Here is a 13,948-nt window from a genome sequence, read left to right as displayed (position 1 = left end):
GAACTTGCCTTTCTTTCTTCCCTGTGAGCCTCTGTGTAGCAGGCCTTGACACACCTCTGCAACATATGGCCTCTTTGCCATGTCAGGTATATGCTAGCTTCAGGCGCGGTAGGAAATGTTTACAGTAATCTGGCAGGCTAGCTGCCTATTCCGCCCCCAAGTCTTGGACATTTTGGCGTAGGTTGGAGCACCTTCATGAAATCGAAGAGCCGGTCCTCTTCCGTCATAAATGTCCAGGGAGAACCACGAAAGAAGGCCTTCAAATACTCGCGTATGGGACCTGTCTTATCTGCAATCAACTACTCACATCCAAACTTGAACCCACATACACAATGTCCAACAAAAGACATTGTAGCATTCCTCAACCACACAACCAACATCTTCTAGTGGAATAAGAAATTAAAGGCCAAGGCAATTACTGATACAACTTCACCCGCCATTAAAATCAATACTCAGCTTGCCAAAATTCATTCCTTTATAACAGTAAACCAATTTAGTACTAGAATCTTGGTGGCCCGAAGCCTGACAACTAAAATGAATTTAAGTAAAAGACAGCAAGTAAAAGAAAATGTTCCTGTCAACTAGATTTGTACGCCAAGCAAGAAAGCATTCTAAGTGAAAGTTGGCAGGTAGAGCATGGCATAAGAAATAAAAGAGAATAACTAGGCCTCTGCTCCAAATAATTCTTTATAATCTTTTTCAAATCAGGAGTCAAATTACACATTTTAATCCTGACTTCAACAGCGAGCACAACATCGATCAATTTAAAATATGCATTCCTAATGGAAGAGAAGGGAACAAATCAACAATAAAGGACTGCAAATTTATATTGAAGGTCCTTATGATCATCTGGCAACCAAACAAAGTTTAATGCACAGAAAATGCTCCAAAACAAAAAAGTGACAAATATTTTCCCAATACAATGGCACTGAATTTAAAAATACAGTAAGGACAGAAGAATTATAAACAGGACCTACATTATTTGAATTTGGTGACAAACTTTCAACTTGCAATGCACAAAACTGTCCTAACCAACAAGAATACGAGAAAGTAACAATGAAACATGGGCATAAACGGGAAAATTTAGACTAACCAAAAACTTTTCTAAGAGAAAGACCAAAATAGCTGGTCGCTGGGACATATAATCCAGCAAACAAGAAGAAGCTGCCCAATTACTCTACATGCTAATATCTAATCCGGCTTAGTACCATTTTCAGTAGCATTGTTCCTCCTGTTGTTCCTGAATGCACAGCACCCAACATAGAACACAATGGGGAAGCTAAGAAATTCAATAATATTTTTTTTTTTGGCCAAAAGAACAATGAGCACCTTCTTCCAGTGATCTTTAGGATGTTCAGCAATCCATCTTGCACGGCTTGCAGAAATTATGGAGAGATAACACATCAGGTAGCAAAAGAAGCTTGTTTCTTCGTTTTTTTGGTCTGACTGGCTTTCTCCCCTCCCTTTATCATTCTAGAGAGGATATCAGCTTGCTTTGTGTTACCCTCCTTGTTTAGGCTCTTGATCAGATCCTCGGTGCTGCTCCAATCAGAGACCCCTCCTTTCTCCATTATTTTACACAATATTGAATATGCATTAAGAGTCTTCCCTGCTTCTAAGAGAGCATCCAACACCATATCATAGCTTGAGAAATCTACACTGCAATCTCTCTCAAGGCAAAAATCTAACAGCTTGAGAGCAGCAATGGTCTTCCCTTTCTCGGCAAGAACAGATAAAAGGCTATCAAACTGAGGTGAACACCCACTTTGCATAAGTAGATCAATCCGACCCAGTGCTTCCTCAACATGACCTCTCATAAGGAGGGCTTCCAAAATCTTGGCAACCAAATCCATGTTCTCCTTCACCCCTTTCTCTATCATACTCATCATCACCCGGCTTGCAGTTTGAACCCTCCCATCTTCAAATAGACTCTCCATCACTGACCTGAATAGTGATGACTCTGGAACATGCCCATTTTCAATCATACTGTCCAGAGCTGTTTTAGCATCAGCAGGTTCACCTTTACTCAGGTAGCTCTTAATGAGCAACCTGTAAGCATCTGCTTCTCTAGGGACTCCTCTTCTACCCATGATCTTTAAAATCTCAAAAGCAGAATCTGAATTCCCTTCCTTTGCGTGCCCACAGATCAAATTATTGAAGGCAACTGCATCCTGAACACCCTTTTTCATCAACTGCCGGAGAAAGACTTCGGCTTTCCCGGTCTGTCCATGGTTGCACAGATACTCAATCATTGGGTTATAAGCACTAGGCTCAATCTCAATAGAACTCTGGGGCCTCAAAATAATTTCTTTCTCAACAAGCTTATCCAGCAACTTCACTGCCCGATCATACACCCCGGCCTTGCAAAAGTTCTCAATCAGGACACCATAATGACCAGATTCCGTGGGAATGCTCAGCTGACCCATTGCCCTGACCACATCGGCAGCTGCATCCATATCCCCAGACTTGCACTGAAGAGATAACAATCTCGTGAAGATTGAATTATCCTTTGGAGCAACATACCCCTCAACCATCTCCTTCAACACACTCTGAGCTTCATCCTTTTTCTCTGCATCACAAAGACCTGGCAATAAAGTCGAAAATGTGACAGCATTGGGCTTAATACCAAAAGACTTCATCTCCTCAAACAACCTCAACCCATCCTCAACTCTCCCAACAGAAACATACCCTTTAATCATGGTAGTATAACTTATCACATTGGGTTCTATATTCGCTCCCTTCAACTGTACAAACACCTTCTCTGCCTCATCCATCATCTTAAACCGATTATACCCATTAATCATGGTGTTATAAGTAACAATATCGGGCGAAATTCCTCTACTTTTCATTTCCTCATAAAACCTTTTAGCAGTCTCTAACCTCAAGGACAAGAAGAACCCCCAAAGCATAACATTATAGGTATGCCTGGTGGGTTCTATTCCCTCATTCACCATGGCATTGAAGTACCTCTTGGCCATCATATACCGACCCCGCCGCAAAATGACCTTAAACAAAGCCTCATAGGACTTGAGGCTTCTCTCCACACCCAACTCCTTCATCTTCTTGAAAATTTTGACAGACTCTTGGACAATGCCAGCCTTACCATAACTATCAATGAGCACAACGAAGAGGTCCTCGTCCAACTGCAGACCCTTCTTGGGCATGTCCAAGAGTATGCACCGGGCATGGTTGAGCTTCGAAGCCCGACCCAGAATCTCGATAATCTTCAAATGGGTCTCGCGGTCGTGTCGAAACAACCCGGAACGCTCGACCCACCGGAAGAACTGGAGCGCGTGCTCCCAGTTCCGAGCGCCGTGCAAGACGTTCCACACGAGGTTGTGGTCGAATTCGGGTACTAAATCCCGGATCGAGTTCTGTAATCGGGTCGTCCAGGCCCGATTGGCCATCATTCTGCAGATGACGTCCTCTGACTTTTCTGGGTTTCGAACTCGATGCTGCTTGCCTTTTTGGGTCTGGGTCTGGGTCGGTGATCCGTCTTGTTGCGGGATAGGGTTTTCGGGTGGGAGGGATTCGGTTGAGCTGAAGAGGCGGAAGAGAGTGAGGGTCTGGGGGTTTGAGGATCGAGGTCGCCATTGGAAGGGTTTGGAGAGAGAAATGTAAGCCATGGCAAAGGGTTTGAGCCTCTGTGAAATGAAAGTTTTTGTGGGAGTTGATAGTAAGTGTGAGTGATCACAGTCTCATAGAGCTAGAGGGAGATGACGCACCGACTAGTTAGGGTTTAAGCTATTCAGGATTCACAGGTGTGGGCTTTTACTCTTCAAACATTTCATTTGGGCCACACAAACATTATAATGCTTTCTATGGGCTCTAGCCCAGTTTTCTTTGGTGCTCCACAGTCCACCCAATTAGTGCTAGGTTCATCATTTCTATTCATACCCTAAACAATAATGCTAGTTGTCCCACATTTTTTTTCCCACATTTGTATCCCACCTGATGTGTCATTACTTTATTGGAAAGGTATTTCATTTTTCTTTTTTAGGTTTTATTTTTTAATTTGTAGTGTCCAATGTATGAATACTATGTAAGATGATATGAAATTGTAGTATAAAAATATGGTAAGTGTAGCATTATTGTACCCTAAAATATATTGTATAGCACATTTTTATACTATAATTTTATACCACCTTATGTGGCAACTTATATGGCATTCATACATTGGGTACTAAAAAATAAAAATAAAAACTCAAAAAGAAAAAAAAAAAATTATGTCCAATAAAATAATGACATGTGAGATGGTATAAAAATGTGGTAAGTATGGAATCTAGTCTTTTAAGGCGAAGCAAGAACCTGAGGAAGTTTCATCTTACTTCCTTTATAATTGTTTGATTAAAGACAGACACGTACTCATTTATTTGTACTAGGCTACAAGTTTGTAGGGTTGATCGTCAAACTTACTGAACAAATTGTAAGCAAACAAGAGAAGGTCCTGAATAAGTATCATACAATACAATGAAAGAAGAAAATATACACTACAACAACAAACAGCATTAACTCTCATAGAAGCTCAATGTTTGAAAGACATAAAAACTAAAATCATAAAGTAGAATGAAAGTGATGATGATCTACATTGGTGGTTGTGGTGATGGTGGTCTAGCTGCTGCTATATCGCTGTATTGCTTCTGTAATGATGGGCTGGCACATGAGAAGATTGATGGCCTTTGCCTTCTCAATTTAACTCCAAACAGGAAAGAGCGCAAAGGAATTCGAGCCTTACTTGCTGATGAGCGTTTTGGTTGAACGCGGTTTGATGCTGAAATCCCAAGTTCCTCATCAATTTGTGCTAGTGTCTTCTCAACCTCAACCTTGAGAGCTTTAACACGGTTAAGACCTGATTGCAATTCATCTCCAACCTTGTTATTCTCCTGCTTCATGTTGAGAACTTCCCCTTGAAACTTTGCAGCCTGATATTTGGTTATGAGCTCCGTCTTCTCTACTTGGAACTCTAAATTGGAGAGTCTTGATATCTCTTCCTGAATGTGGCATAAGGATGAGAATCTACTCTGCAAGTCATCTTTCAGTACTGCAGTGTGTTCCAACCATAACTGCAGTTCAGTATGTATCTCTCTCAGGTGTTTGTATATCGCCCGAGCATCTGATTGTTTAGAGTTTGCTTCTTGCTTCTTGTTATTCTTCAGTTTTGAGAACTCAGACTGCAAATCCTGTATTGCAGTTTGGAATTTTTGTATCTGATGAATTGAGGTACTAAACCTCAACCAGAATTCTAGGTTCTCCTCCAGCAGCTCATCAATGTCTGAACGGAATCTTCCTTCAATAGCCGAAACAGAATGGTGCCTAACAGTATGCTTTCTCCTGATTATTTTTTCTTCCTCATGTGTGGGTGAGACTTTCAAGTTTCCTGGGGTTTGCTCACCAAGATAATCTCCAAATAACTCTTTATCCACACTTGGAGATAGAAGAGTAGAGTATGGCGATGCAACTACTTGATTTGGGCTCTCGGGGTGGCCTTCCTGATTCGGGTATTTATATACTGTCGAACAGGTGTATGGACTGTCATCTGGATTTGCATCTGGGGAGTTGAGTTTTTGCTTTAAAACTCTTATCTCTTTGTCCTTGGAGGCACCAGCATTCCTCAATTCCCTTATCTCCATTGCCAAATTAAATATGTTATCCCGGTTTTTCTTCTCCACATCACCGAGCTTCTTCCTCATGTCCTTATAATCCCGAAGAATTGAAGTATACTCCTCCAGCAGAACTTTTTCCCTATCCTCTAACCCGTTTAGGAACAGTTGCCTCCAGTTTGGTTGACCATCCTTTTCCGGTTCCACTTCGTGTGGCTCAACATCATGACCACTGTCTACTGTCTCAGACAAATCTTGTCTCTCACCCTCTTCCTGCTGCATTGGTTCCTGAGGTTTTCCATTCATGAAAGCATTTTCAAGAATTGAAACATCCTCTTTCTTAACTTCAACTTGTGTCATTTTGTCTTTTAAGTCCACTGAATCATCATCAGGAGCTGGCTTATCTGAATGCTCTTTAAGCTCCTTTTCTGGTTTGGCACCAATGAGTCCCACTTTCTGGAATAGTCTGTTCTCATCCTCCACATCATGCTTCACAGTATGCAATTTGCTAGAGAGATGATCAAGATTACAACTAGCTTCAGTAAAATGTGCTTGGAGCTTGTTATTTTCATTTTCCACACTTCTGTCTAGATTGCTAACTCTACGCAGCTCCTCCTCCAACTCCTTTAGCCTTTTGCGCATATGGTCTGAACTTTCCATCAGAGTCTCCTTTTCCTCTTCCAAGCTCCGAATGTGTGCCTGAAGTTCATCTGTTTCTGACTTTAATCTGTTTACAAGAGCATTCTGAGAAGTTACTGCAGTTTCCAATGAAACAACCTTGTTTACAAGTCCATCAATTTTCTCTGCTAGTTCTGTCATTTTGAGAGAGGGGTTTGAACTCGCAACAAGTTGTTCCTCAATCTCAGCTCGTAACAAGTCGTGTTCCTGTCTCTCTTCATCTGTGACTTTTGATTCTTGATCAATGCTCTCAGACTCATGTTCCTCGGTTGGCTCACACCAGTTTGCCTGTTTTGACCAAAGTTCATATTTGAGGCTCTCAAACTTCTTAATGGCTTCTTTAACCCTTTGGCGCTCAGCTCTTGCCTCTTCTTCTGATCTGTCTTTCCTTTCCCGCAACCTAACCAAGCTGTCTTTGCATGATTTTAGAGCGGTGGCTGCCATCAAAGTTCGAGCTTCATCATCTTCGATAACAGTGCCAATGCCATACTCATCTTGTAAGTTGCCAACTCTTTTTTGCATTTCATTGATCTGGTCTTCAAACTCCCAGTACCTTTCATATCCACGTTCATACAAGATCCTTACAAACTCCTTTTCAGTTTGTAGAGCCAAAATATCCTTCTGAAGCTTATCAATTTCTTCCAAAGCCTCCTCTTTCGTCAGCCCTGACCTTGGAGTTGAGTAAGTTTTAGCAGTGCTACTCACTCTCTTCAGCGTCCCCTTCCTTGAGATTAACATGGATTTGCTCCTGAAATCTTTACCTGGGACCTTGGGGACTTTTGGGATGTTTCGTTTGGGTACATCCGCGGAGGCTTTGCTGGGATCATCCGGAGAAGTCAATGTTTGAGAAGCAGTTTCATCATCATCATCCTCCATTGCATACTGAACTTGTTCAGGGAAAACTGTGGCAATGGTACGGTTGGCACTCTGCAGATCTCTTGATAAGTGATCAAATCTATCTGCTAAAGCTCGGTATGCCCGGAAAGATTCTTCAACATAGGCCACTAGCTCTGGCCTCTTCCTGTAATACATTTCTGCCCTCTTTGCAAAGGAGTCCCCATCACCGTCAATGATTTTGAGTGCAATATTAACCTTCTCCTCCATATCTGTAATTCAAGCAAGACATGTATCTCAGTGTAATCCCCAAAACACGAATGTTTATGTGCACTACTAACCACATAGTCTTACAAAGCAGAAACTGCATTAGCCAACTGGGGAATTCAGGTCACAAAGTACAAAGTGATGAACTGATGATGAAAAACAAATGGCAGTAGCTTAGCTTATTATGGGATAATAAACTTATAACAGAAACCTTTGATCATCACTTTGAAGTTTTAACTATACTGGTTTTGGAAGGTGATTATAGTCAATGTAAAGAGAACCATGTTCTTATGAATTCATGATTTTAAAAATCATTGCACATGGTATTATCCTTATATTTTCGTGTTCCATATGATTCATTCAGTTTATTCAAGACTATTCTTAGCTGTACCCAGAAGTTCTTGTTAACAATCTTCAGAAAATGTCATTGTGAAAATTCATCAAACATTGTCTAGCAGTACATATTTTTCAACAATGGGATTATGGGATATAGGTTTTTTATTGATCTAGAATCAAATCTATCTAACCTAGTAATTCCATTGAAAGGCAAAAGAAAAAAAAGAAGAACAAATGGATCAATATACATATCCCAGATTTGTACATGATAATGCATACACATACATATACACATATACATATATACATATACATACCTTGAAGGTTTTGTTCCAGCCATTTTGACTGCTTTGTCCTGATGTGGCTTGCCCACCACCATGAATATGCATTGCTTGCTGCTCTCTGCAACATTCTCTCTCTCTCTCTCTCTCTCTCTCTCTCTCTCTCTCTCCTCCCTAAAGAAAGCCAATTAATAAATTAAATTCAACCCATTAAACAAAAGCCAAATACATTGATTCATTGAACCCATTAGAGAAAAAGCCAAAGCATATGCAAACCATAATTATCATTATCATGAATATTCATGAATGAAGGAAAATTGAGAAGCTTTGGCAAATGGCAGAATGAGGACCAGACATGGCGGGGAGGATACTTCGCCTGGATTATAGGTGTTAATGGATCCTTCTTTTGAAAAGCTCAAACAAAACTGCAACAAAGGCCTTCAGTGAGGCTGTCCACGTGGCAAGTGCTGAATTTGCCAAGTTGGTTGGTAGCATAGGAAAAAGAGTGAGTGCGTGCCCATTACAGATTTGTACACTTCTCTTGTTTTGCCAAATTCTTTTTTGGGAAACAAGTTGGATTCTAATTCACATCTTCCCTTTTTGGTTCTTATAATAATTAAATAAGTCTTCCCTTTTTCGAAAGACCATCTTCTAGGTTCATGTTCATGGTAAATACGCGTGAAGTGATTGGTATCTTATTACTGATATAATAAGTAGCTACATACCGCTCAGTTTTGGTAAGATGTTATTGAGATATTCACATTTTAACTGATTCGTAACTTCTACACCCAACTCATGTTTCTAGTTTTTATTTTTATTTTTTTTCTTCTTTTCTAATTCATGTTTCTAATTGACAATCAAATTAACGATTGGGACTGCATGACAAATCACATCTACCGTTGTCCTCAACAATACATTTCTAGTTTTGTTGCTGTTGGTTCCAAATAGAAATTTAATGTGTTCAAGGGTGTGTTTGGGTGACCTGGGGGCTCAAAGTAGTCCTGAATAAATTCGATTTCACATAATATTTACATAATATGTAAATATTAGAATGAGAGAGAGAGAGAGACATTGGCCTATTCACATAATACGTACAACTTTTTTTTTTTTATTATATTTTATTCACAGGTTATTTACAACAATATTAGAATGAAGCATTAAGCTGCTTCTCATAAGTACAGCATATTTACATGGAAGAATCACAAAGTCAGGCAAATTCACACATCCCACTATCTTCTCTTTTTTTTTCTTTTCTTTTCTTTTCTTTTCTGTTTTTCTTTTTTCTTCATTTTCTCAACAGTTCCCCAAGCCAAAATTTTTTTTTTTTTTCTTTTTCGTTTCTTAGTTATACACTTAAAAATCACACAGCACCATCCTCAAATTTTGAAGGGTGAAGAAAAATGGCAGCTGCAGCCTACTCCTTCCTAGCCAAGCCCAAGGCAGAAGCAGCATGAAAGCAAGCCACCTTCCAGCAACAACAGTGGCATTATAATCCTCCAATATGTCTGCTACTCAGAGTTATATTAGCTTGGACCAACATTAACCAGCCAGTCCTCTTCTAAAAATAGTAATAACATCAAACTAGGCCAGTACCCATATTCATCTTTTCCCCTTTTACTTATTTATATATCTGTGTGGTCAAGACAGCAGGACTCTGGCTTCAGCTGTTCCTTAGAGAAGAGAGCCACTCTTCCATATATTTCTTGCTCTCTGCACAATAATTAAAGCAAAATGCAGGGAACAAGTCAGCATTTTTTTATAAGAAAGTAAGAAACAAACTTCATTAATAATTTTAAAAAACTACAGAGTTATAGACATGTTGTCCGCTGCATACATTACAATAGTAACCTATAATTTCCCATCGTCCAGCTAACAACAGTATAAAAACAATGATAAAACTTATTTAAGTATACCCTCAAATCTACAAGAAAGACAGAAAAAGATAATTCTCGAAACTCAGAAGAAACCAAAGCTCAAAGTGAAGTCCAAAATCTTACTTTATCCCACAGAACCTCCACTCCCTATCCTCTATAATTTTCAAAACTATTATTCATTTTACTGTGAAATACATTTACTTTTGCACACAGCTCAGATGCAATTGGGTTTGAACAAGAAAGCAGAGCTACAAATAGCACAAACAACAATCCAACCAACAAATACCACCACTTTCACATGCTAGCCAAGATTAAACATATGAAGAAAACAGGAAATAGGCAGACATGAAGAGATAAAGCATGTATGCAATTCTAATTAAATAATGAGACGAATAAACAATGAGCAAAGCCCATGAATTCCTGATAACAGCCACAATTCACAAATAGGAAGAATGATAATAACATTTGATCATGATGACTATTCCCCATTCAATCTAATGAATCTATTGCTTACAGTATCTCTGAGATCTCAAGATGCCAATGCAAGGAACAAGGACTATTCCAAGCAAAATTATGATAAGGCAAAATATGGCAAATTCATCATTAGATATCTCAATCAATTGAGTCAAACATCCCTTCCCAACTACTCCAATCCAAATAAGTCTCCATCCAAAGATAGAGAACTTCACTACCACTATAATAGGTGCCAAACTACAAATTCAGCACCCAAAAAAATCTACTTAAACATATCAGAGGTTCCAGCTTATTTACTGCAAACTGAATAAGAAATTCTGGAATCTGGACAATATCTTATAAAAAATTTCAAGAAATATTTGGGATCACATCCATTTCTTTTAAAGTCACTTCCTCAGTTTTTACTTATTTTTATTGCCATTAGATTTCACTTAAAGTGTCATAGTTTTAGTTGAACCGTAGCAGCATCACAATGACTGGTAAAATTTAAAAATTGAACATAAAAGTATGCATGAAAATCTAGACAAAATGACAGGAAAACAATAGGGGAGGTCAAGATTCACCAAGTTGAGCGAAATTTATATATATATATATAATATGTAATTATTTATTGAATAGCTGATGGTGCCAATATCTATTGGCAATCAAGTCAAGGATGACGCCATTTTCCTACAGCGGGTAATTCTATCATTTTCCAGAGGATTCTACCATTGCATAGCATATTCCTGAATTTATCCAATCATGTTAAATTTGAACAGTTGAATAACTAACTTGAGAGAAGCTCTTTGATATTCCTACAAAAGAAAAATGAAAGGAAAAGAGTGCTTTTATACTAACACAGAGACAAGAACATCAAAATACAGTTAGCTCCTAATAATGAGAATCCGCTTTCTTTCTACTATAATAACAATTATTAGCAACATATTCAATGACTGTAAGTATGTGCCATTATCGTCAGAGGAATGATTGAGAAGTCAAATCAACAGAAAGCAAAAGCCCCTTTTCTAAAGGCGGCCAATAATCAGAATGTATTGGACATTAAAAATAAAGGTTTGATGACAACATTTCATATCGATTATGGTATGGTATTTCATTAAGCAGGATATATGAAAGCATTGCTAGAAAAACATTTCTTGTAAGAAGAGATAAATAGGCAGATAAGATCAAAGCTCTTACCATCTGAATAACCATCTGGGATGTTCCCAACAGTGCTCAAAATATTGTTCCTTGAGTTCTCCACCATATCATGAACAGCACGCCCATAGCATGGAACCAGCACAGCAAAACTATCGTCTGTATCATCTTCACTCTGGAACCCAGGTCCATGAGGCTCCAACCATCCAATTGACCAATCTGAGTCATCAGACTCAGAACCAGAAACACATCCTCCCTCAGATGGCACGAGAACAACATCATACTCCCTATCAATTTTCCGTTCTTCTCGACTATGCCATTTGCGCTTCACCTTTCTTGATGATGAGGCGGCGATATTGGCCCCTTTAACCGAAGGAAACTTTAAAGCATCAGATTCCCACATACCCGAGTCAGGCGAGGAATTTAAAGAGGATCCATTGGAGATTCTAGGCTCTTTATGCTTTCCACTCCACAACCACCATGAAAGTTGGGTAAAAGCCACAGCCATTTTATTACTCAAAGATCTTTTGCCAGTTGCGCCAAGTACTCACAAGGAAACAAAATTGTGAATGATCCCAGGCCCAAAAAGTGGAAGTGGAAACAGACTATATGTTGGGTACTTTCTGCCTGTGCATGAAGAGTTTATAAGAATAGAATTAATCGATGAAAGCAATACACACATGAATAATATAATTATTAGGCATATCATATGCAACCTCAATGAAATAAATAAATGACGTTGACAATCACAGGAAAGGGAAATTGTCACTTTGATTACATATAATGCAGAAAAAGCTATGGCTTTACGGATATACAACACAAGTTCGGTTGCCAAGAAATGAGAGGAAAAGATTACTATGAGTATACGACTCTAAATTTTTGCTTGGAAACTGATCCGGGAAATGACATCAGCAAAGTCAATCCTTTGGCCGAGTCCATACAATTCCTATCTCTCATAGAAACTAGCAAGAAAATTCAATGTTTCCCTTTTATACTGTTCCGTTTTCTTGGCAACCAAACAAAGGTAAGGGTAAAAAGAAGTACAACAGCACCTGTAGCATTCATGAATATAGACACGCACAAAAAGAACTGGGTTTGGCTCGCTAAAAACCCAACTTCCCAAAAGAAGAAAACACGGTTTTACCAAATATAGCTATGGATTTGATGCAATGAAAATGGAACAAATTTTGGAAAATACAGAGCAAAAGTAAAAACAATAACAGAAAACTCAAAACCCATTTAAAATCTACAACACAGAACTCAATCACACAGACAATTCCTACAGAAAACCACCGAATAAAAAATTTTAAAAATAGCAAACAAAAAAATTATCATTTGCAGAGCCATGAAAATAGACCCAAAACCCCTTTTTTCAATTTTCGATTTCCTGAACACCAAAGCACTGAAATTGACACCAAGAGTTGGAGCATTTCGATCTTTCGCGTCCCCAAAAACAACTTCTCCGCGCGAAAATTCATGTCAATCTTTGTGACCCAAGTAGCCAATAGAAAAATTCTTGCCTTGTGGTTCAAACTTGGAATATCACATGGAGATTCAAAGCACGTCCGGAAAGAAAAGAAATTGAAAAAGCAATTAAAACAAAAAAGAATCGAATTATCCGCTTTAATTTGTATACCTTGAAGCCAGAGCTTAGATTTTATTTTTAGGGTTTCTTCGCGAAAGCAACCCTGGTTTTGATCCGTCTTCCGTCAGAACGAAAGAGATTCTGAGATTCTGAGATTGTTCCAGCTTTAAAGAAAGGGGCATTATACAGTGCGAGCGAGTACAGAAAAGAAGTGTGGGCTTACACGTCTGACGATGGGGGGTGCGTCTGACAACTAACTCTAGCAATATGGATAAGATGAGGAAGTGTAATTCAAATCATCTTCTATGAAAAAAAAAAAAATGCAAGATCAGACATTCAGACTTGTAGTGCTGGAAAAAGAATAATGTAGGACAGGAGTTTTTGGGTATCTACACACTTCACTAGAACTAAAAATAAAATCTCATTTTCTATTATCACCTAATAAAATCTTATTTTCTATTTTTGTTGTAAATATAAACATGTTACTTTTTTTTTTTTAAGGCAAATAAACACATTTTAATAACACGGTATAATTATTGTAACAGGGGTTTTTAAAAAAAAGGATAGTTGTAATGCGTGTCTTGTAGTATTGTACAACCTCCCAATGTTATGATGCCATGTGTTTTATTTATTTTGAAGAACTATAATCTTTACTTGGATAAAAAACATATCAGCGTGACAATAGTACCAAACTACTAAGACCTAGGCTTTCAAAAATTAGAAAATAAGATGCTATATTTGGAGTTAAATAGGCAGAAATTTTGCAATATAGAGTTTTTTTTTATTCGGGAAGAGGAATGATTGAACTTGAATACAGAGTCCCAATCCACGATTTTTTTAACTAGATTTCTCAACAACTACAATTGTAATATAGGATTTGAAAAT

General features: G+C 38.5%; 3 protein-coding genes across 3 annotated transcripts; all 3 read right to left on the bottom strand.

Annotated features, from left to right (window-relative positions):
• Positions 1-676: 676 nt before the first annotated feature.
• Positions 677-3,723, bottom strand: LOC147285245 (Tetratricopeptide repeat (TPR)-like superfamily protein). The gene has a single exon (XM_086244167.1). It carries the CDS (start codon positions 3,624-3,626, stop codon positions 1,404-1,406), a length of 2,223 nt encoding a protein of 740 aa, XP_086100293.1. The 5' UTR covers positions 3,627-3,723; the 3' UTR covers positions 677-1,403.
• An 860-nt stretch (positions 3,724-4,583) lies between these two features.
• On the bottom strand, positions 4,584-8,126 carry LOC147285244 (protein NETWORKED 2A-like). The gene is made up of 2 exons (XM_086245383.1): positions 8,033-8,126; positions 4,584-7,384 (listed from the first exon to the last, which is right to left on the bottom strand). Exons 1-2 carry the CDS (start codon positions 8,124-8,126, stop codon positions 4,584-4,586), a joined length of 2,895 nt encoding a protein of 964 aa, XP_086101509.1.
• A 514-nt stretch (positions 8,127-8,640) lies between these two features.
• LOC147285243 (uncharacterized) lies at positions 8,641-13,265 on the bottom strand. The gene is made up of 3 exons (XM_086243892.1): positions 13,115-13,265; positions 11,521-12,105; positions 8,641-9,706 (listed from the first exon to the last, which is right to left on the bottom strand). Exons 2-3 carry the CDS (start codon positions 11,984-11,986, stop codon positions 9,657-9,659), a joined length of 516 nt encoding a protein of 171 aa, XP_086100018.1. The 5' UTR covers positions 11,987-12,105; positions 13,115-13,265; the 3' UTR covers positions 8,641-9,656.
• Positions 13,266-13,948: the final 683 nt, after the last annotated feature.

The sequence above is a fragment of the Dryas octopetala genome, chromosome 5 (genome assembly GCF_963921425.1).
Source record: "Dryas octopetala chromosome 5, drDryOcto1.1, whole genome shotgun sequence".
NCBI lineage: Eukaryota > Viridiplantae > Streptophyta > Magnoliopsida > Rosales > Rosaceae > Dryas > Dryas octopetala.
The sequence above is the reverse complement of the archived record's forward strand: the minus strand, read 5'-3'. Positions and strand labels throughout refer to the sequence as shown.